Genomic DNA, 25250 nt, shown 5'->3' with positions numbered 1-25250 from the left:
ATACGGCGTTCTGGGAGAGTTTTCGCCATATTTTACGACATCTTGACACATCAAACAGCGTTTTTTTTTTTTTTTTTTTTTTTTTGCCATCTCTTAACTAGACGGGTTGGGAAAGTGGCATATTTTGGCGGTTCTGGCTTGCCATAAAAATGGAGGAGAGGCAATGTCGCCTCCCGTGTGTCGAGTCCCGCATGGAATGATCCTGCTTCTAGTGAAGGGAATTCCGACTCTTTCTAGAGAGCTGGTTCTTTTGGCTCAGCTCACCAAAAAGAGCCGGCTCTCTCAGCTCCCAAGTGGCTCCTCAGATTTTCTGTTGCGTAGAGTACATTTATAACCAAAATAATGCAAAACTATAAGTAAAATGATTTACTAATGTAAAAAATGCAATATCAATATTGATAATTTGTATGGATTTAATAACTGAACACTTTAAGAAATCTCCACTTTCCGACTGCTGGTGCTCATTTTCTCACCGTCTTCGTAGCACTCTCCTCCCTCTCACTTGCCTTTTCCCTCCTCCTCATTCCCTCTCGTCTCCCTCCACCCGCATGTGCTCTGCTGTGTGTCTGAGTCTGATCCTCCCTCTTCCCCGCCCCTACTGCTCTGGACACGCAGTTACTCATGTTGACCAATCGCCTGTGGCTTTCACCAAAGCAAGAGGAAAGGGGGGAGGGGACGGGACGGCTCCCAATGACGAGGCGGCTCCCGTCGTTCACTAAGAGCCGGTTCGTTCGCGACCGACACATCGCTACATGCTTAACTAGGAAGAACTTTATTTTGAGAGACTGTCCCGGAAGCAGCCCGTCTCATCTCAAACCTGGATCTGCACCATGTCAGCGCTTCTAGTCCTCCTGGTCCTCCTGCTGCTCTGGGTCTTCTGCAGAAGGAAGAGGTCAGTTTTTCTGGACCCGTCCGCGTCTCTCAGGACTGGTTCCGAAACTCTGCGTCTGTGTTTGAGCTGAAAGTTCTGCTGCTCTGGGTCCTTCTGTAAAGTGGATCCAGATGTGGGTCTTGGATCAGAACCCAGTCAGCTGGTGTCCATCCTATAATAGTTAGCAGTTTTTAGCCTTTAGCTGGTAAAACGTTTGAGAACTTTATCAGATTAGTAATGTTTAACCATTCATTATAGCAGAGTTTAATCTAGGTCAATTGCCCCTCGGGGATGATTAAAGGTTTTTTTTTTTTTTTTTTTTTTTTTTTTTTTAATTTGAATGGTAACTAAGGGTTGTATGGAGCTAGGTTTGAGACAATATTCAGCGTAACTTGTACCAAGTTTTGTAACTCCGAACATGTTTCATCACATGTAACTTTGGATTCGTAACTTGTAACTTTAGTTTTCTAACTTGTAATTCTCAATCTGTACTTGTATTTCTTGTTTTGTAACAGGAAATTTTAATTTTGTACATGTATTTTTTATTTTGTAAAATCAAACTTTTATTTTGTACATTTACTACTCATTTTGTAACATCAAACATTCATTCAGAAACATGAAACTTTCGTTTTGTAACTAGCAGACTTCCAAAATGAAAACATCAAGGTACAAGTTTGAAATCAAAACTCTCAAAACACACATTTCATTCTACAGGTACAAACCTCAAATCTACAGTGTTACAGATCTTTTTGTCTCAATTCTAGCGTCAGTGGGAGGAACTTGGGTGGAACCAATGAGAGCACGAGTCTTAGCTACCAATCACGTTTCTCAAATTCCTTTCCAATCATTGGGAGAGGAGGGCAGGGTTCTGTCAGAGCTGTAGAGAGAGTTACGTCACGGAATGCGGGAGTCACGTGGCTCATGTAGCTTCGAATAGTTCCAAACAGCCCCCGCTGCTGCATTGACTACTGTTCATTTTCGGTGTTTCGGAAGGATTTTCTCCGGTAAGTTGATGAAATGTCATCATTTTGTTGCATTGTGAAGCGTTAGCTAACCGCTTCGTACCAAAATAAGCCAACGATGGTATTTTATGTTGCCAGTTTTAGCTAGATAACCTTTAAAGAGCTACCTGTGTGCAGCTTGTTGGTTGTGAGCAGGAGGATGAGCTGTAGACGGGTTTATTTCAGCTTGTTTGATTCTACGTTTTAAAAATATTCCCCACAGTTTGAAATAAACTTTTTACATTATTAGTTTTATTTGGGATTTTTTGTACAATACGTTGCTGGTTGCTGTATCAACACGAACATGCATCAGAAATGGAAGCACAAATGGAGAGACCAATAATAAAGAAAATGTGATTGTGAAGACAAGTAATTATTTAATATTTTTCAGTTAATAACACTGACTGCAACAAACTGCTGAAGCATGAGACAAACAGGATTACGCACATAAGAAGATATGTTGTTCTGTTTTGTGTACTCAAGTAATAAGAATAAAATTACGATATTTCAAGAATAGTAGTCGAACAATAACTTTTAAAAATTAGACATTTTCCATAAAACTGCTCATTTCCACTTGCTTTATAATATTAGCATTTGCAATTTTGTTATTAAGGAATGACAAGAATTAAGAATTAACAATAACACAATTATCAATAAATAAATGTCAAAGAGAAACTAAAACAAAAATCTTATGTAACCATTAAAGGTTAAACTGTGTTGTGTGTCCATCTTCATGTTTTCATAGTGGCTGAGCGGAGAGCTGACCAGGTGGCAAAACCCAGTTGGGGCTGTGATGGAGTGATGCACACCTGGAGTGATTGCCATCTCATCCACAGTAAGCACACACTCTTTCCATCTAGATTTTTAACCTTCAAACTGAGCATGTCACACACCTCTCCTAACACACCTGGTTCCAGTTAATGGGCTGCATTTGTCTGTGCAGGGTTCTAACATCAGGCAGAGGGATACTCATGTCCTGAAGAAACCTGTAGCCTGTTGAACCCACTGAAAAACAGAGCTGTACGGCCTTTTTGATTGTCTGTTTACTCCATTTAATGCCTCTTGTGTTTTTCATGCCTTTTTGACTTTCTATTTCCTCCCTTAGGTTTTCCAGCTGGGTTCCCTGGTTGCATAGCCTGTTCCTTTCTCCTCCTGGCCCTGACGCCGGCTCCTCATGGCTTCCTGGGATGTCCCTCTCTCCTGATACCATCTCATGTCCCCTCTCACTTTCCCTCATCTCATTTGCCTCACTGCTGCTGCTGCTTTCCTCATTCTCTGAATATATAATGGCACTGTTAGAATAAAGAATAATTTTAAAATAAAATAAATAAAAATATCTTAATATTTCAAATGATTTGTACCACCGTTTACTTGAGGACAGCATGTGTGGTCACTGGTCAGTGGATCAACATGCAGTGGTTCTGCTGTACTTCTCACTGCAGGATCCTTCCTCCTCCTTGGTTCAGGGCGATGAACAAACACAGCATCAGCCCTGAGGCCTAGTCCACACGTAGCCATTTTTTTTAATAACGAATATCAGCCCCTCCAAAAACTTGCATCCACACCACCTCGTTTAAAAAAAACTCTGTCCATACGTTGTTAAGGACATGCCAGACCTGTAGGCGGCAGTACTTCCCCCGTTCTTAACCTCGTCCTTCGTCTGTGGTCTCCCGCAAGGAGCAGTAATTCCGCTTGCAAAAACAAACAAGCAAAAAGCACTTGGACAATTGATAAAGCGAGTGCAGCTCTGAGGGCTTCCATGCTGTCGGCTAGTGTAAACACAGGTCGCACACGTGATGTCAGCATTTTTTTGTCGCGGAAAGTGACGTTGCGGACCTTAAAAATCCAGTTTTGTCTGTCCACATGCAGACACCCAAAACGGAGAAAACGCAGATCTTCACTTTGGCCGGAGTTTTTAAAAAGATCCGTTTTCATGTGAAAAAACTCAGTTTTTGTGTGGATGACAGGCCAAAACGTAGAAAAATATCTACGTTTTGGCAGATCCCCGGCTACGTGTGGACAGGGCCTGAGTCTCACCTTGCCTTGCCTAGTCTTAGTAAACTGTCCCTCCTCAAAATGTGCCTGTAGAGGGGTGTATTAGTTTATTTCCTGCCACATTTAACAGTTTAATTGCAGCCTTGTGCAGTTGAGAGCAGAACATGTAGAGCCTTGATAGAAAACATTTGAGAGTGCACATTAAACTCACTGCACACAGCTTTTTCTTATTGTGATCTCTGGTCATGGTGAGGTTGCTCCTGCTGACTTGAGCCAACCATTTTCTTCTTCTCTCTGCATCTTTGGGTAAGCCATAATTCTGATTCCTCCCTCAGACCAATTGCTATATGCAGCGCAGCCAACCAGGGTAAGATATTCAACCTATAAAGGGATTATTAAAATACTATTTTTGTACATATAGAAATATTGAACTAAACTTAAAATATAGAGATGTAAAATTACATTTAAAAATTTTATCCAACCCTAAAATTAGTCATTTCAAATTTTAACCCACTGACACATTTTATTTTAATAATAATCAAAATAAAGTTATTCAAAAGAGTTTCATTAGGTCTTGAGTACATTGCTCATAATTAATGATTCAGCTTATTTGTGCATATGTAATGACTAAACATAATGTTGGTAAAATGCTTTATTAAAAATGCTATTATACATGTTTTACAAGTTTGGTGTTCATTTTTTCACAGTTAACACTTTTTTATCTACTGTGATGAACCATACAGTTTTATTGAAAATTTCTTTTTAATTAGTTGCTATAGAAGCCAGATAAACTGGGTTATAGATGCATGTACTGTCTTCACATAAAAATACAAAGTAATGATTGTAAAATGTATTCTACTGAACATAATAATCATCATTCAAAGCATAAACAGCTACATATTTTCTTCAAGGTAAGCTGGAGCAGAATTCTAGCTTTCAATAAACACTTTAAAATGGACATTACAACTCGAGTTCAGGGCTTCTTGTAGGACTTAAAGTTATTAAATATGCTTTATTAGAGCAGTGTGTTGCATTACTACAGTGGTTCCCAAACTTATTTAGCCACGCACCCCCTTCTATGTCCCGACCATGACGACGCACCCCCCAGCCCCCACATCAGGGCATGGCTATATATATATATATATATATATATATATATATATATATATATATATATATATATATATATATATATATATATATATATATCAGGCGTCAAGTTAAACAGACAGGGTTAAAAAGAATATGATCGACCTTTTTCCCCATCACTTTCATTTTTTAAATAGTAATTAATAAGCATTCGATACCATTACAATTTCCTTTGATTTAATTTTAAATAAATATTTAGAGTGCCCAGGTAGCACATGAACAATGCAATTTAACGGTTTTCTTAAAGTAGGAACGATTAACCTGTGGCCAGAGCGCTCTCCTTCCTTCTGCTCTGCGTAAACCTGAACTGGTCACCTACTTGTGCGTAATCAAATGTCTATAGGGGAAAAGATGGAAAAGCTATAGCCATGAGGTTCACTTTTGCCTCAAACCGACTTATTGCTGTTTTATGGTGTGGCTGAATCTGCGATCCGCTGCCACGCGGACAGGAATAACAAATGCTGCAGTAACAGGACTTGTCAGGTTCATGAGGAGTCACTGGCTGGAGCGGACCCGACTTTAATACGTCATCCCAAAATAGAAGCTGATATCTTAATTTGACCTTGAATTAAAAATGTTGTTATAAAACCTCTTAAAAGTTTTTTAATCACAGAGGAGGCAGCGCTCATTTCTGCCTTCAGTCTGACGGTGCGCCGGAGTTTGCGCAGCGTGCGCGCTTATTGAATCTGTGTGTGTGCGCGCGCGGCACAGCTCCATGAGCCGCTCAAGTCACCGCATCTCGTTATTGGCGCTATTTAAACCAATGTTGTAAAATTACTTCTGCCCAGCCCAGATGTGCTCACTTGTGCACCCGTGAGCCGTGGTTACCTCTGACAGACGCACACTGAACTTCAGATCTTCAGCGCGCTCACTGACGTCGTTAGGTCCGTTTTAGGGGGGCTTCAGCCCCCCTAAAATAATCACAAGCCCCCCTATCATTTTGGTTTATTTTATTTTTTCAGTTAACTTTTTTTATTTGTTCACATCTACATGCTCAACACAATCACGACACGTGTAGTTGGTACATGAGTTTTTTTTTGTCTGAAACAGAAATAATAATTAATGAATATAGAACTACACCGTCGCACACAGGAAGTATCAAGAAAGGACTTCCTCCCCTTAAGCCCGCAGCTTTGTTGACAAGTCAGGGGCAGGGGGGGTTATACAGCAAAACCTTTATATCGATGAGCAAACCCTGCTCAGCGCTCTTGTAAGTCACTCAACATCACATTAGGGTAAGACAGCAACAGCAGCACACCGTTAATATTTCAAGGTTATAGTTCAGACGAGAGAGGAAAATGCTACCGCACCGACATGCTAATGCTAACTCCGCTAGCATGTTTACATGCCGCAAACCATAATGAAAAGCCGCGCCATAGTTAAATGGTCGGAAAACTCCCCTGAAGTGACGTGATTAACGAGCCAGCCAGTTCATTGAGTGACTTAGTGCCACCAACTTGAGCGTACAGTAATGAGTCTGCACAAACAGAACCTGCTCTGCGCTTGTGTGCAGGAGCTGCAGCCCTCTGTGGGCTCAACTCTGTCTCTCCCTGCTCTCCTCAACAAGTAGCCTCTCCACCAGTCAATCACAGACAGCTCTGTTTTATCCAATCAAAGCATGTCCAGGAAACACTGCTTTACAGAAAAACACCCATTTAACAGCTAATTGAACTGCTTTCTGCTGCTGGTTAGCTACCAGTCACCATCCACTGCCTGCAAGATACTTTGTTGTAATTCATGTGTCATGATTAGGGTGACCATATTTGACTTCCAGAAAAGACACATTGCCTATTCCTAAAACTGTTAAATTGCACTCTTTTCAGTTAAAGAGGACTTTTAATTTCAACATATAAAGTGTTTCTTCTCTGTTTGGTCAGACATAAATGAGCCCTTGATGTGTAAAAGGAAGTGAACAGTGGAAATGTCCCAGGAAAAGAGGAGGGTTAATCAACCTAATTAAATATAATTATATAAAGTCCTCTTTATCTGAAAAAAGTGCAATTTTCCTGGCAGTATTTCCTGGACATGCTTTGATTGCATAATGGAGAGCTGTCTGATTGGCTGACGGAGAGGCTACATTGCTTTGTAAATTGCAAGTTCAGCAACAGCAGGGAGATTTGTGCAGGCAGAGACAGAGTTGAGCATGCAGAGAGGGCCGCATATGACTGCAGAGCACGCTCCAGTTGGCGGCACAAAAATCACTCCACACTAAAAACCTGAATCAGAATATGGCCGAATGTGTAGAGCTGAGGAAAATAATCAAATAATCGATGCATCGGGATGCGGACATAAACGATTCTGCATCGTAGAAGAGTACGCCATAATCGATTATAGTGGAATGTAGTTTTGTTTTTTTAACGGCGGCACTAGCGCAGCATCCAAATCTGTCAGAGTGAGCGTCCTCCACATTTGCCTCCGCCTTAATGTGGTACTGCAGGGCTGAGCGCTGGAGTTGTCACCTGAGACCAAACCGGAACCGAATCAGCCCGACCGGTTCTGTTTGATTTGGGCCGTGAATTATGTTAACTGAGCGGGTTGTCGTGCGGCGCGCTCCGCTCGCTCGATCAGCGAGCGAGCGAGAGAGAGAGAGAGAGAGAGAGAGAGAGAGAGAGAGAGAGAGAGAGAGAGAGAGAGAGAGAGAGAGAGAGAGAGAGAGAGAGAGAGAGAGAGAGAGAGAGAGAGAGAGAGAGAGAGAGAGAGAGAGAGAGAGAGAGAGAGAGAGAGAGAGAGAGAGAGAGAGAGAGAGAGAGAGAGAGAGAGAGAGAGAGAGAGAGAGAGAGAGAGAGAGAGAGACTGTCTGCTCACACAAGAGAGACGATCGGAGGACGCTCCTCCAAACCGATGCTCCAAACACGCGTTATTTTCATAATTTAATTATTATTTCTCCTGGAAGCCCTCAGTCAGACTGCTTGTTGTAATGTAGGGAGATCCGGTCTTGGGGAGGGGGCGGGGTCAGTGACGGCGGCTGCAGCGTGATCGTCTGTCTCTTTTATTTAGGGAGACGGATAAGTTAAAAGGAGAGGGAAATGGAAGTTCTCGTTCCACTTTATTCTTTTGTTTCATGATGATAAACTGATGTTAAATTCAGCTTCAAGAGAAGCTGGGAGGAAGCTTTGGTTCATTTTAAGTTACAGGAGGTCTTGTCTCCTATCTGCTCCTCCTGAGACAGCATGGACATGAGGGTCACATGGTGAGGGTCCCACAGGACAGGTTAGTGGAAAGGTTTGTAGTTAGCTGGTTAGTGAAGGAGATCCATCAGCTGGGTAATTTAATCCTAATCCAGCCCACAGCCTTATGCTGGTGTTATTATCAGAAAGAATAAAACACACATCTTAAATATTATTGGAAGTGTAGAATTTGTTTTATGTTTTATTATTTTCTGCATCAAACAGAACTTGATTCATTCTCCAACATGTCAGAAATGAACCACTGGGTTCAAATAAAACAAACTAAGTCAAACATTTCATTTGGTGTTATTTCTGACACCCTTCAACTGTGGCATAAATATTGGACTCTAGAGCTGCTCAGAGACATTAAACACTCATATATGAGCCCATTATGTATTTTATTATTACATTATGTGTCCTGAAGGTTTTCAGTACTTTTTTAGATTTTGTGAGTTTTTGCAAAGCGTGTTTTTCTCAGCCTGAGGCATGGTGTTGAACGAGGAAACAGATGTTTTACTTTGTTAAATCTTAAATGTTTAAAATGTTTTGTCCTAACCTGTCGTGAATGGAGAGCTTTTGAGGGATGGCAGGTTGTGTCAATTACGTTTTAGATTCAATTCAATTCAAGTTTATTTATATAGCGCCAAATCACGACAAGAGTCGTCTCAAGGCACTTCACATAATAAACATTCCAATTCACAGTTCATTAAGCCAATAAGAAATAATGTTTCCTATATAAGGAACCCAGCAAATTGCATCAAGTCACTGACTAGTGTCAGTGACTATACAGCAATCCTCATACTAAGCAAGCATGCAGCGACAGTGGAGAGGAAAACTCCCTTTTAACAGGAAGAAACCTCCAGAGAATCCTGGCTCAGTAGAAGCAGCCATCCTCCACGACTCACTGGGGATCAAAAAAATAGATAAAAAAATAAAAAGCAATTATCTGACATCTTCTATTTATCGATGAAAACAAATCAATATGAAATAATCGTGATGCATCGTGATGCATCGGGATATCGAATCGAATTGAATCGTTGACCCAGTAATCGTAATCGAATCGAATCGGGAGACAAGTGAAGATTCACACCTCTACGAATGTGTATATTATTGACCATTTTTCTATATTATATATTTTTTCTATAATATATATATTATACTATAGGTACATATATGTATCTATAATATAGTAAACAGCCAGTTTTATAATGTCACATATATTCAAAAGCTACATCAAAACATATATTAAAACCTATATGTTTATATGAATTCTTTCCATGTGGGTTGTCAGTTGCTTAATATTTCCTACGTTTACCTATGGGAAAGAAAGGAGATATTGTACTCATCTAACTTTAACATAAATTTTGGCAGCTTAATGTGACGTTATGGAAAATGCCATCATCATGAGCAACCAAACATGGGCTACATTAGGCTAACAGTTGTCCATATTCTGTCCCATTTATCCACCAATGGCTGTTTCAATTATTGTGAGTGAAAACTAAATGGCTTAGTAGCATTTGTCTTTGCATTAGAAATAGAAAATGTTTTTCAATGTGTTGGCTAGATGGATATACGAAGATTTTTTTAAGAGAGTGAGTGAGGGAACAGGAGAGAGACCAGGTGGTTGATGCTGAGGAGATCTGCATGGTCAAGGTCAGTGATCTACAGCGAAAACAGGGGCGAGCGCACCGTTATGAGCATTTACCTGAGCACAAAGTTCCCAAGCAGAATTGAACAGTTTTCTATTTAGGAGTGAACATGTAAGAGACATTGAGAAAAAAATAACTATAATTATCATCTGGCCTGCAACCTTATGTCAAGTTGTATCTGTATAGTTGACTTTCTGTATTATAAGTTCTACTACTTGCTCGATATTTTCATATATACTGTTATTTTGTATTTGTAATTATATACTCCTTTATTCCATATCATAGCAGTGTTGTTCATATATTAAAACTGTCAACTGCACACTCATTTGGCAGAATAAAAGTTTGACAATTATTCATTTGTTCTTTGTCACATTTAAGTAACATTTATAATTAAACAAGTTGTAATTAAACAAATTAAATAAATGACTACAACATTTCCCCCTGTTAAGTGCAGTAGACTGAAATGAATAGCTTTATTTGGAAATATAACATATCACATTTTTAATGGTCTTACATAAAATCTTTCTTCAACATAGACCCCACAAATTAACTGATTAAGTGTTATTTTTTATAAAAAGAAGAGAGAAAATGCACAAAAGTAGGAAAGGAAAGGAAAGTGATAAAATAATAGGTTTTGTTAGATTTTCTTCAGATAATGAATTAATTGACAACGTTTTTGCAGGGTGTGACAAAAAACGTTCGAGGTCAAGCTCCTGGGGCTAAGCCCCCCCTATATCTCAATCCTAGTGACGTCCAATAGCCTGAATGGGAATCATTTCTTGATTTATTTAGTTACATCCACAATGTTCTGTGTGTGAGGTTTACAATGTCAGAACACCTGCATGAGACAGGGTGTTAATTACAATCTGCCAGAATGACTCGCCACCTTCAGATTTCTCCAACACCGTTAAAAATGATCAAATACGGAACATATCGGCGTGCATTGTTATGAAGCTAGGGCACATGTGGAGGACACGTGCACGCGCAAAATATACTTGTTTTCAATTATATTTATTGTGCCCACTTACTTTTTCTTAGGCACCCACAAATGAGTTTCTGGCTACACTAATGGTGACATATGACAGACTTCTCTGAGCTCCGCAGCCATTACACTTTTCACCTCGCGCACCCCCTAGCGGCAGCTCGCGCACCACCGGGGGTGCGCGCACCACACTTTGGGAATCCCTGCATTACTACATCAAATTTATTGTTATAGTATTTTATAGTGATGTGTGTGGTCTAAATGTGTTCTACAGTGTGTTAGGACTGTCGTGTTCCTGTAATGTAGAACAGTCACAGGTGTTTGTCTTCCTACAAATGCTCGGAAAAATATAAATAGGCTACTTTGTGAAGGAATTAGGACATAATATATAATATATTATATTATTCAATAATTATCACAAATCGCCAGGGGAAATGTGATTATATTACATTTTTGTGATTTGTCCCACCATACGCTGTTCAAACTGACTTACGGCGCTGTGGGATGTTTGGAACTGAGAGCTCCATGAACCACGTAACCGGGAGTCGGCGAGTTCAAAGAGTGTCGTAACTCTCTCTTTCTACAGCTCTGACAGAACCCTGCCCTCCTCTCCCAATGATTGGACAGGAATTCGAGAAACGTGATTTGTAGCTAATGGTTCCACCCAAGTTCCTCCCACTGACGCTAGAATTCAGACAAAATGACTTGTAACACTGTAGATTTGTGGTTTGTACCTGTAGAATGAAATGTGTGTTTTGAGAGTTTTGATTTCAAACTTGTTCCTTGATTTTTTTCAATTTGGAAGTCTGCTAGTTACAAAACGAAATTTTCATGTTTCTGAATGAATGTTTAATGTTACAAAATGAGTAGTAAATGTACAAAATAAAAGTTTGATTTTACAAAATAAAAAATACATGTACAAAATACAATGTTCCTGTCACAAAACAAGAAATACAAGTACGAATTGAGAATTACAAGTTAGAAAACTAAAGTTACAAGTTACAAATCCAAAGTTACATGTGATGAAACATGTTCGAAGTTACAAAACTTGGTACAAGTTACGCTGAATATTGTCCCAATCCTAGCTCCATAGATTTTACCAAGAATAACTACTGATTAACTCCTGGAGCAGAAGGATGGATGATTGTAGGTGAATGAGTATGGATGGATGGATGAATGATTATTATGACTCCCTCCAAGCAACACAGACGCAAGTGATTTCTTTTATGGGTTCATTGAATGTCTTTCCTTTGTTTTCCTTCTTTGTTAGACCTCCTTTAAACTGTGAAACTGAGTATACAGAATTTTACAGTTAGAACAAATACAATAATGTGCAAACAAAAAAAGACAAATACCTCATTGGCTGTTTGCTTAAACAAAAAGGAAATCCATCTTACTTCTTCAGTCTTTTTATTAGTTAGTTCTTTAGCATTAGTTTGAATGCTTTCAGTCCATTCTCAACTGTCTGCTTGCCAGTACTTCATCCAGGTTGTGTGTTCTTCACACACCTGGTTTGCATCCATCTTTAATTGTGTGGCTGGCAGAGCAGCTCAAATGTAGCCTTTCAAAATAAAAGTCCATGTACAGGAAACACGAAACAACCTTCCTTTTCAACCCAGTGTCTTACAAATGAAAAATAAACTAAGAAATAAACAGCAACAACAGTTACAATTATGAATGATGATAAATGACCCGCACTTGTATAGCGCCTCTCAGAGTAAGGACTCCAAAGTGTTTATCATTCATCCATTCACACAAATTCACACACTGATGGTGATGAGCTGTGATGTAGCCACAAATGCCCTGGGGCGCACTGACAGAGGCGATAATGGATGGATGGATGAATGATTATGGATGGATGGAAGGATGAATATGGATGGATGGATGGATGGAAGGATGATTATGGATGGATGGATGGATGAATGATTATGGATGGATGGATGGATGAATGATTATGGATGGATGGATGAATATTATGAATGGATAGATGAATGATTATGCATGGATAAATGAATATGGATGGATGGATGGATGAATGATTATGGAGAGGGATTGGATTTTCTACCACTCTGGAGTTACTCCCACTGAGGCGCTGAGCAGGGGTGGGCATTCTAGTTGCCCCCCATCTTGGCGCCTGTACGTTGGGGTTTACTCCAGTGAATGAGAGGGTAGCCTCCCTCCGCCTACGTGTGGGGGGACGGGTTCTGACTGTGGTCTGTGCTTATGCACCAAACTACAGTTCAGACTACCCACCCTTTTTAGAGACCTTGGAGGGGATGCTGGAGAGCGTTCCTTCCAGTGACTTCCTTGTTCAGCTGGGGGACTTTAACGCTCACGTGGGCAATGAAAGTGAGACCTGGAGAGGTGTGGTTGGGAGGAACAGCACCCAATCTGAATTCGAGTGGTGTTTTGTTATTGAACTTCTGTGCCAGTCATGGATTGTCTATAATGAACACCATGTTCAGACATAAAGGTGTCCATATGTGCTCTTGGCATCAGGATACCTTAGGCCGCAGCTCGATGATCGACTTTGTTGTTGTTTCATCTAACCTACGGCCGCATGTCTTGGACACTAGGGTGAAGAGAGGGACGGAGCTGTCAACTGACCACTATCTGGTGGTGAGTTGGCTCAGATGGTGGGGGAGGATGCCGGTCAGACCAGACAGGCCCAAACGTATCGCGAGCGTCTGCTGGGAACGTCTGGCAGAGTCTCCTATCAGTAGGAGCTTCAATTCCCACTTCCGACAGAACTTCCAAAATGTTCTGGGGAGGCGGGGGACATTGAGTCTGAATGGACCCTGTTTCGTGCCTCCCATTGTTGAGGAGGCAGACCGGAGCTGTGGTCGCAGGATCGTCGGTGCCTGTCGTGGTGGCAACCCCCGAACCCGCTGGTGGACACCGGCAGTTAAGGATGCTGTCAAGCTGAAGAAAGAGTCCTATCAGGTCTTTTTGGCCTGTGGGACTCCAGAGGCAGCTGACGGGTACCGGCAGTCCAAGCGGAACACGGCTCGGGTGGTCACCAAGACAAAAACCCGGGCATGGAAGGAGTTCGGTGAGACCATGGAGCAAGACTTCCGTACGGCTTCGAGGAGATTCTGGTCCACCATCCGGCGCCTCGGGGGGGAAGCAGTGCGCTACCAACACTATCTATAGTGAGGACGGTGTGCTGCTAACCTCTACTCAGGACGTTGTGGATCGGTGGACAGAATACTTCGAAGATCTCCTCAATCCCACGAACACGTCTTCCAGCGGGGAAGCAGAGTCTGGAGACTTTGGGTTGGCCTCTCAAATCTCTGGTGCTGAGGTCACTGAGGTGGATAAAAAGCTCCTCTGCACCAAGGCTCTGGGGGTGGATGAGATCCGCCCGGAGTTCCTTAAGGCTCTGGATGTTGTGGGACTGTGTTGGCTGATGCGGCTCTGCAATATCGCGTGGACATCGGGGGTAGTCCCACTGGACTGGCAGACCGGGGTGGTGGTCCCCTTATTTAAAAAGGGGGACCGCAGGGTGTGTTCCAACTACAGGGGGATCTCACTCCTGAGCATTCCTGGTAAGGTCTATTCAGGGGTTCTGGAGAGGAGGGTCCGTTGGATTGTTGAACCTCAGATTCAGGAGGAGCAATGTGGTTTTTGTCCTGGTCGTGGAACACTGGACCAGCTCTATACCCTTAGGGGGATCCTGGAGGGTGCGTGAGAATTTGCCCAACCAGTCTACATGTGTTTTGTGGATTTGGAGAAGGCGTTTGACCACGTCCCTCGGGGGGCCCTGTGGGGAATACAACGGGAGAATGAGGTACCAGGCCCTCTGATACGGGCTGTTAGGTCCCTGTATGACCGGTCAGAGCTTGGTCCGCATTGCCGGCAGTAAGTCGGACTTGTTCCCAGTGAGAGTTGGACTCCGCCAAGGCTGCCCTTTGTCACCGATTCTGTTCATAACCTTTATGGACAGGATTTCTAGGCACAGCCAAGGTGTGGAGGGCATCCGTTTTGGTGGCCTGAGGATCAGGTCTCTGCTTTTTGCAGATGATGTGGTCCTGTTGGCTTCATCAGAACGTGATCTTCAGCTTTCGCTGAAGCGGTTTGCAGCCGAGTGTGAAGCAGCTGGGATGAGAATCATCTCTTCTAAATCTGAGACCATGGTCTTGATTCGGAAAAGGGTAGAATGCCTTCTCTGGGTCAGGGATGAGGTCCTGCCCCAAGTGGAGGAGTTTGAGTATCTTGGGGTCTTGTTCACGTGTGAGGGAAAACTGGAGCGTGAGATCGATAGGTGGATTGGTGCTGCATCTGCAGCGATGCGGGCGTTGTACCGGTATGTCATGGTGAAGAGAGCTGAGTCAGAAGGCGAAGCTATCGATTTACCAGTCCATCTACATTCCTACCCTCATTTATGGTCATGAGCTTTGGGTAGTGACCGAAAGAACAAGATCGCGGTTACAAGTGGTTGAATTGAGTTTTCTCCGAAGAGTGGCTGGGGTCTCCCTTAGAGATAGGGTGAGAAGCTCGATCATTCAGGAGGGGCTCGGAGTAGACCCGCTGCTCCTCCACATCGAGCGGAGCCAGTTGAGGTGGCTCGGGCGTCTGGTCAGGATGCCTCCTGGACGCCTCCCTGGTGAGGTTTTCCGGGCACGTCCAACCGGGAGGAGACCTAAAGGTAGACCCAGGACATGGTGGAGGGACTATGTCTCTCACCTGGCTAGGGAACACCTTGGGATTCCCCCGGAGGAGCTGGCCCAAGTGGCTGGGGAGAGGGAAGTCTAGGTCTCTCGCCTTAGGCTACTGCCCCTGCGACCCGACTCCGGATAAGCGGATGAAAATGGATGGATCGATGATTATGGATTGATGGATGAATGATTATGAATGGATGGATGGATTTATGGATGGATGGATGATTATGGATGGATGGATGGATGATTATGGATGGATGGATGAATGATTATGAATGGATGGATGGATGAATGATTATGGATGGATGGATGATTATGGATGGATGGATGATTATGGATGAATGAGTATGGATGGATGGATGAATGATTATGGATGGGTGGATGAATGATTATGGATGGATGAATGATTACAGATGGATGGATGAATGGATGAATGATTATGGATGGATCGATGATGATGATATGTATATATATATGTATATATATATATATATATATATATATATATATATATATATATATATATATATATATATATAGTTTTGTGTGTGTATAAAAAATAAATATATCTCTTTTTTATGTTTATATATCTACATATATATATATATATATATATATATATATATATATATATATATATATATATATATATATATATATAGATAGATAGATAGATAGATAGATAGATATATAGATAGATAGATAGATAGATATAGATATAGATATAGATATATATAGATATATATATATATATATAAGAGAACTTGTCCATGTAGGATTGGGGGGTGGGGGTCTGGTGCCCATCTCCAGCGGCCAACGGGCAATCAGGCGGGGTACACCATGGACAGAGTGCCAGTCCATCGCAGGGCAACACAGAGACACGCAGGACAAACAATCACACACTCACACCTATGGACAATTTAGACGGACCAATCAATCTGACAGTCATGTTTTTGGACTGTGGGAGGAAGCCGGAGAGAACCTACACATGCACCGGGAGAAAATGCAAACTCCATGCAGAAAGATCCAGGCTGGTCAGCGAACCCACGAACTTCTATCTGCAAGGCAACAGCTCTAACCACTATTTATTTGTTTATATCAAATAGGTGGTCCACACATACAAATACCTTAGTGTCTGGCTCCATGACCCCCTCTCCTTCAAGGGGGTCCTGGCCAAGAGGTAGTAAAAGTTAGTTACTAATATTACAGTTACACAGACATGTTATGTACTAGATTACAGAAGGCAGTTACAACACAGGGAATCTGTCTCAAGGGTTCTCAGTCTGGTTTTAAATGTAGTCATGGAGATAAACTGGGTTAATGTCCAGTGTTCCTGCAGCCTGCTCCATGCAGGAGCAGAGTGAACCAAAGCCCTTTAGCCCGGTTCGGTGCAGCAAACAGAACAGAGTAATAGCTGATCGTTGTATGCACACTGTGAGAAGTTACACTTCTCTGTTAGATGAAGTTATAGATGTAGGTGATAGTAGTCCAAGCATGGTCTCATAAATGAAGGTGTACCAATGCCCCAACCTCCTGGTGGACAAAGAAGGCCATCCCACTGGAGAACACTATTCACCATGACGGGCCAGTGGTCTACAGTTAATGATAAACCTCAGCGAGTCACGATGACCACATCGGTTATACCAAGACACTGTGCTGAGACATTCATGTACAACATTAGTGGCAGAAGCAGAAGAAGATCTGGGAGTGTTTGAACTTGACATTCCCTGGAACCCCCTGGAGGGTTCTGATTGTCAGGTTTGAGCTGTCTATTACAGACAGGTCAGGACAACCTGGGGTCTAAAGTCTAGCCATGGAGGGTGTGTGTGTGCGTGTGCATGTGCGTGCGTGTAAGTAAGGATGTGTGTGTGTTGTGTATATATTTGTGTGTGTGTGTGTGTGTGTACGTTTTCTACAAGTCTCCTCTCTTACAGAAGACCCGGCGAGCCTCCTCTGGTCAGCAGCTGGGTTCCTTTTATTGGGAAAGCTCTGGAGTTTAGAAAAGATGCTCACAAGTTTCTAGAAGAACAGAGAAGGAAGTACGGAGATGTTTTTACAGTCCTGATAGCAGGTTGGTCTTCCAACATCTGTCCCCAGCAGCTGTCTGGCATTAAAGCCAGTTAACAGCAGAAATGTTGGTTTTCACCTTGCAGGTAAATACATGACCTTCATCATGGATCCGTTGCTGTATCCCAACATCATCAAACACGGCCGGCAGCTCGACTTCCACAAATTCACCCAGGAGGTGGTTCCTTCTACCTTCGGATACCCCCCTGTCCTGGACGAGGTGTATCCTGGTCTGTGGGACCAGATCAGACGCTCCTTCCAGCTTCTTCAGGGGGACAACCTCTCACCCCTCACAGAGAGCATGATGGGTAACCTGATGCTGGTGTTTCGTCAGGACCACTTCGACCAGGATGGAGGCTGGAAGACCAACAGCATGTATGAGTTTTGTTCCTCAGCCATGTTTGAGGCCACCTTCTTGACCATCTACGGGAAACCAGAAACCGGCAGTCGCCACGTGGAGATGGAGAAGCTGAGGGAAGACTTTGTGAAATTTGACAATGTCTTCCCACTTCTTATTGCTCAGATACCGATCTGGTTGTTAGGGCAGACCAAGGCCATCCGTGAGAAGCTGATCAGTTACTTTCTACCGCAGCAGATGTCTCGTTGGTCCAACATGTCCCAGTTCATCAGGAGACGATCCGAACTGTTCAACCAACAAGGCCAGCTGAAGGACGTTCACAAAGCAGGTAGACCAGACCTCCTAATGCTTCATGGCCCCACCCACAGGGGCCGAACCCATTGTAGGGTCCAGAGTCTTCTCTGAAGGTAGTGGGATGACCTGAAGCATCTGGGTGGTGTGGACAAGGAGACGTGTCCTAGCTGACAACACATCCTGTTTTAGGACAGAAATGTAATATTGTTCACATCTGAATAAACACCGGAGAGTTCAGATGTTTAGCTACAGACTCCAGAGTGAGGCTGGAGAACATCTGAGCTCCTTTAAGACCCAGAAGATTAAGTTATAAAATACTTCATTAACTCCAGATGCTGTGGCTCCTACTTAACTTCCTTCAACCATTGCATCTGGTTCTGGTTGGTTCTAACTGGTTCTAGCTAGTTGGAGTTGGGAATCTCTGGTTGGTTCAAATCGAATCCAGGGGCGGGGTTAGGGCTCAAGTCCCGGATGTTTTCTGAAAAGCCCCGAATCTAATTTTGACGAAGAATAGGTTAGAAGTGTCAGGCAGTACCAAAGCCCACCAGCGAGTGCGCAGCTGCGTGGTGTAGCCTGCATTCAGCCTGCGGGAGTCTCCGCAGAAGAAGAAGCCTTCAGCAGCTCCTGCTGTGTTGTGAAGCTTGGGGAGGCTGAAGCATGGATGTTAGGACGCGCTGGGCTGGTTTTGGGACTAAAACAAAAACCACAGATTAAAGCAAATGCTGGGATGATTCAGGTTTGTGCGTCTTCTTTAAAACGTGTCATAAAGTTGTTCTGGACAGGAAGCGACGACAGCTAACTGGTGTTATGTAGGTCTGATGGGAACAGTCCACACCAGCTGGGATGATGATCATAAACATGAATGAAGTAATAACAGAGAGGCGGATGCCCTCTGCGTTACTGACCAGATAAAAGAGTAAAGTAGATGTATTTTAGTACATGAAGTAAATCCAGTAACACCATGAAGTTACTCATTTAGTTCAGTAAATATCATTTATTCATTAAATTCGTTCTCAGCTGTTCCATCCCCTCCCGTTAAAGGCAAAAGAACAGCTGTCCCTGACATGTTTCTGCTGAAAACAGAGTCCATCTAAACCAGAGTGTGTCCAGCAGAGACAGAAACAACAAGCATGTTCCTCCATCAGGAGAACACCTGCTGACAGGTGTGTTAACCTCAGCTCTGTTCTGGGACTCTTTACCTTTATTTAGGCTTCATTTGAAGGCTGAAGAACAGTTACTGGCCTTAAGGGATCACCACTCTGAAGCACCAGAAACACTCTACACACACCTAGTTGGGATTATTTAACCTGCACATGCCAGCTGTGTTTATGCTGCTTCTATTTATCCTGTGGTTTTTACTTCAGAGGAAATATGAGGACCAGCACCTTCGTTGTGCCGGCAGCACTTCCTGTTCCTGTTGTTGGACAACGGCAGCACTTCCTGTTTCTGTTGTTGGACAATGGCAGCAGAGCGTTCCAGTTCTAATTTCTAATAACTTGTTATAATTTAGGTGTTTTCTACTTGCTGTATTTGAGTTAGTAGTTATTTCAATGACTTCTGTGAGTTTAGTCGTTTTTTTAGTGGAAGGATATGAATACTTGAGGATTACTGCATTAACATAGCTTCCATCCTGATGTAAAGTTCCGGAGAGGGTTTGTTTTCACACTGCTGGATAGAAGCTAACAGTAAACGTGTTATATCATCATGTCGGTTCAGACGTGTAATCTAGATTACAGCAGACGCTTTACCATGCTCAAAATGTGAAAGTTGAAATGTTTCATTTAAAAGTAGAAATCACTTCTCTGGGCCAAGCCCCCGATCTTCTTCAATCCTAGCTCCTGCCTGAAAGTACTTTTAGTGTGAAGTTGTGTTCTGTTTCATTCTCTGGACACCTCTCCCACCATGAAATCAGTGGATGTGAGGCTCTTTTTGGTGAGATGTTCTGGCTCCATTCTGATGGCAGCTTTCCTCCCATCCTTTAGCTCATCACTTTGCCATCCTGTGGGCTTCAGTAAGCAACACCATTCCAGCCACCTTCTGGGCAGCATACTACCTGGTGAAGCACCCTGAGGCCCTGCAGGTGGTCCGTCAGCAGATCCTGGATGTCCTTAGAGACGGTGGTGTGGAGTTCAGCCCCAACAGATACACGATGCTCAGCAGAGACCAGCTGGACAAACTCGTCTTTCTGGGTATGTTCACTCTCAGAATGTGTCCAGGATGTCAAGGTCACAAAGCCAACCAATAATGCGTCTCCTCCACCCTCAGAGAGCTCCATCAACGAGAGCCTCCGCCTGTCCTCAAGCTCCATGAACATTCGGGTGGCCCAGGAGGACTTTGCTCTGCGTCTGGATGCCAAGCGCTCTGTGGATGTCAGGAAGGGGGACATCATTGCCTTGTACCCTCAGAGTATGCATCTGGACCCTGAGATCTATGAGGACCCACAGGTAGGGGGGTGGGGCTGATCTTATCCCGTTAGACCAATGTTCCTCAGCCCTGGTGTTCAGGGCCAACTATCCTTCATGTTTCCCTGCTGCCACACGCCTGACTTAGAAGAATGAGTGAATAACAGGCTCCTGATGTCCTCCTGAGGACGCAGGGCGTGCAGGACCCTGAGCACCAGGGCTGGGGAACACTGTTTTAGAGGACTTGGTTCTTCGTGTTTCCTCAGCAGTTCCAACACTGAGTCTGCTGGACTCATGACAGAACCACAGGATGTTCTGTCGGCTGGCCAGCGGTTCTGAGACTGACCCAAATGAGTTGTCCGAGTTTACTTCAGTTTTTATCAGGTTGAGTCTAGACCAGGGGTCGGCAACCCGCAGCTTTTCCATCCATCTGATGCGGCTCTCTGCTTGTAAACTAATGAATGAATATTTCATTCAAACTGATTTTATTTTACTGCATTCACTTTTATCTGTAGCCTATTCTAAATGTAAAGACTGTAAACCTGAACAGGTCACCTGCTTGTGTGTGACCAGATGTCTCTCTAGGAGCTTTCTGAGCTGAAGAGGATGTGAGCTTCTGGACTTTTTCTCAGACAGGCTCATGGACGCCATTGGAGACAGGAACAAGACGAGCTCCAAGCTGTAAGGTGCACGCTGATAACGAGTGGCGCTGACCTCACTGTCCAGCTCAGATGCTCTGATGGGAATCGTTCCCTGACTGATGTAGCTACCTCTGCAATGGGCGTAACGATTAAAATGTCAGCACATCTGCAGGCTTGAGGTTTCTGCATCAAAATAAACGGTCAAATGCGAGAAATACCCGGTCAGCGTGAACCGTTACCTAACTGTTCTGCCTTCTTGTGAAGACCGCTGCAAACAGAAACATTAAACCTGTCATCTCCGTCACTGTAAACGAGGAAAAACCCAACTGATCGGATCCTTTTCTTTACCTTCTAACATAGTTTCATGTAAAGTTTCCTCTAGAACAAAGTTTAATTACAACAATCCACCGAGACAGAGCCTGGGTTTGTGTTCTGAACAGGTTAAATGTGTGTTAAAGTACACGTGTAACTCGGTAAAAAGAGACCTGCTCAGGCCCGGATGCTGCGGCTCCCGGTGTGCTCTTTACTCTCTGATGGGAAAAGGTTGCCGACCCCTGGTTTAGATGGAGCCCAGAATGTTCTGGAGACCAGATCTGATGGATTATAGTTGGACACTAGGGCTGGGCAATGTGACCTTGAATCAGTATCACCATGTATTGAGGATTGCACCTCGATGAGGATAACTACAGGTGTGCAGAAACAAAGGTTGTCCACTAGAGGGGGCTGTCACATGTATTGTGTTTTATGTGACTCGAGGTGCTACGGCTTCTTAGAGGGAGATGAACACTGCCAACCTACACATCTTTCATTTTTTATTATTAGATTTATGGACGTGAGAAAAATGATCTCGAACAGTCAGAAATTTCGATAACAATAAATTTTCTATTTATTGCCCAGCCCTAGTGGACACCAAATGTTAAACCTGATTCAGAACCAAGAACGTGTCTAAAGCTGGTCTGGGAGTGGGCTCCAGCAGGTCCAGGTCCATCTGCAGGACTTGTGGAGAATGCTCTGGTGTCAGGAAGGACAGCTGCATTAGAAGGTTCAGGACTAAGTAGATCAGGAACGAAATATCTGCATTTTTTCGTCCAGGTTGGGAGAACTCCTCAGATCCATCCTGACAGGTCAGGTTCTTACCTTAACCAAGAAGATGACAACAGGGTGGACCACTGAAGCTGTAAAATGCTGTAGTTGTTCTTCAGTAACCATAGAAACCAGATATGCTGGTGAAGGTTCTCGGTCGTCCACGTCATGGTGACCCAAAGGGTTCACATGAAGGCAGCTGGACTTCTTTGTTTCTTGAAGATGTTTCTCTTCTCACCCGAGGAGCTCTGTCAGTTCTAACTGGAATATGGGAGTCCAGCTTATAATCTGTAGCTGTCTGTTGTTGTTTAACAAGCAGAAACTACTCTTGAGTGCCCCTCCTCTCTACCCCCTAATGAGTGGTTGTGCAGGTTAGATGCAGGAAGGTTCTGAGTCTCAGAGAAACCTAGAAGAATCTTCTCCAAACCCGACATCCTGGTAAACTTTAACCCAACAACACCCTCAGACAGAACCTGGTCCATCCAGAAGACAAAACACCCAAACAGAAGCTCAGTGGCGTCGTTTATGCAGTCCAGTGTAGTGAGGACTGTCCAGATGTTTACATCGGCTAAACTAACAACAATCACACAAGAGCATGGCACAACACAGGAGAGCCACCGCTTCAGGTCAGGACTCTGCAGTCCACCTACACCTGAAGGACAAGGGACACATTCTGGACAGAGAAGATAGATGTGTGAGAGAGGAGTAAAAGAAGCTATCGATGTCAAACGTGAAAAACCCACTTTAAATAGGGGCGGGGCTTAGATTTCACCTTTCCAGTACCTATACTGCAGCTTTGGATCTCATTTCTAAGCTGTTTCAGTCCAGGTCACACCTTCCTGTGTCTTATCAACACAACCACTCATCAGGGGATGGAGAGGAGGGGTACTCAGAGTAGTTTCAGCTCCTTAAACAACAACAGACAGCTACAGCTTATAAGCTGGACTCTCCCACAATCCCGTTAGAACTGAGAAAGCTCCTCGGATGAGAAGCTAATCATCTTAAAGAAACAAAGAAGTCCAGCTGCCAAATCTTGGGTTGGTCTCAGAGCTTCTGGCCACAGCTGACGATGTGGAGATGTTTAAACATGGAACATCCTGAAGAACCACAGAGAACCAGTTCTGGAGGATGGAGACCTGTCAGGAAGTGAAATCAGCTGATGTTCTGTTCCCATAGACCTTTCACTTCAGCCGCTTCGTACAGGACAGCAGAGGGAAGACGGACTTCTACAAGAACGGGCAGAAGCTTAAGTACTACCTAATGCCATTTGGTTCTGGTTCCACCATTTGTCCTGGTCGCTTCTTCGCCATGAACGAAATCAAACAGTTTGTGTGTCTGCTGCTGCTCTACTTCGATCTGCAGCTGGAGGACGAGCATAAACATCCCTCGCTAGTCTCCAACCGAGCCGGACTGGGAATTCTGCAGCCCTCTACGGATGTTGTCCTCCGCTACAGACGGAGAGCCCAGTGAGTTGGAGCAGCTGCAGGAAGCTCCTGATGGACCTTCACCTGTTGCCTTCAAACCCGAACCTACGTCTTCAGCTCAGTGTGCAGGGACGGTCTTCTGAAGGAGGACAGACTCTTAGATCCAGATCTGTTCCTCCTCACAGTGCCTCAAAAGGCGTGTTTCCACTGTCGGAACTTCAGGGTCATTTCTGGAAGGGAAAACTCATCAGAAGATACGATGACCTGGTCCTCTCAGCTGTTGTCTCCATGCAAATTCATTCATGTCAGCTTCTGCTTCGTTAGTGAGTGACGTCACCGATCAGGCCCAAAAAGCAGAACTGAACTGATCCTGAGGACCTGTGGGCAGAAGTAACGCCCTCTTTCACTGGGCAACAAGTCCCCGTCGCCATGGGAACTCCGTTGCCTTTTGGCTGTTGGGATTTAACAACAGTGATCCTAATGTTGCTCGTGCTTCATTCTGCTTCATCAGCAGCCTCTTTAGTTTTACTAGTAGTGAGCCTAAAGCTCCTCCCCCTCTGCGCCGCTCATGGGTCCAGAGCTGTTTTCTAACCCTCCTCGCCTCACCCTGAATCACACGGATGATCTACTTCAGTTCGGATGATTAATAACGTCTGTCACGTACTTTAAGATTTATTAGCTTGTAAATGTCAATTAAAACGACTATGCCATGTATGACGTCACAGCAGAACCTCCTCCCCCAGCGTAGCTGCTACTGACCACATGACCATATTAATGGGGGCTTTCTCCACCTTAAATGCTCCTTCTGACATCATGAAGACGGATGTTCAGGCACTCCGCTGGCTCTTGAAAACGACTTGTTCAGCCAGCCTGAAGTGGAGATGTGCACACCATGAGGTTCCAGTAAAATGACCCTGAAGTTCTGATAGTGGAAACACGCCTAACAATGACTTCAACCACCCCTCATGTCCACCGATTCACTTCAGTTTTAATTATAAAGCGCCAAGTCACAACCAGAGTCATCTCAAGGACCTTCACACAGTAAACTTCCAATACAGGTCAGGTCATTAAGCCAGTCAGTAAAAAGTTTCCTATAGAAGGAACCCAGCAGGTTGCATCAAGTCACTGACTAGTGCCAGCGTCTTTACAGCAATCCTCATACTAAGCAAGCATGCAGTGACAGTGGAGAGGAAAGCTTCCTTTTAACAGGAAGAAACCTTCAACAGAACCCTGTCCACTTTGATGTTCCTGACTGTAGCCCCTCCCCCTAAACTGAGTCAGCGAGAACGTATGTTTGGTAGAACAGGAATATGATAAAAGTACTTTACAGGTAATAAATCCACTGCGGCTGATTATTATTTTAGACTCAATAACAAACTAGCTGACAAAACCCAGGAATGTTGTATTTGTATTGGAATGTGATTTTCTGTAATAAATTATCTGTGTGTCCATCTTTTTTATCAGTATCACTAATAAAAACTAAATTATCTGTCTGTGCTACTCAAA

At 43.6% G+C, this 25250-nt stretch overlaps 1 protein-coding gene across 1 annotated transcript; it reads left to right on the top strand.

The window, feature by feature from the left end:
- The first annotated feature begins 594 nt into the window (after positions 1 to 594).
- On the top strand, positions 595 to 25237 carry cyp7b1 (cytochrome P450, family 7, subfamily B, polypeptide 1). Its single transcript, XM_054743897.2, has 6 exons — positions 595 to 892; positions 17410 to 17546; positions 17629 to 18228; positions 20177 to 20383; positions 20460 to 20638; positions 23497 to 25237. Exons 1-6 carry the CDS (start codon positions 831 to 833, stop codon positions 23788 to 23790), a joined length of 1479 nt encoding a protein of 492 aa, XP_054599872.2. The 5' UTR covers positions 595 to 830; the 3' UTR covers positions 23791 to 25237.
- Positions 25238 to 25250: the final 13 nt, after the last annotated feature.

This window comes from Nothobranchius furzeri, chromosome 11, assembly GCF_043380555.1.
Source record: "Nothobranchius furzeri strain GRZ-AD chromosome 11, NfurGRZ-RIMD1, whole genome shotgun sequence".
NCBI classification, from domain to species: Eukaryota; Metazoa; Chordata; class Actinopteri; order Cyprinodontiformes; family Nothobranchiidae; genus Nothobranchius; species Nothobranchius furzeri.
This window is presented reverse-complemented; position numbering and strand designations above follow the sequence as displayed.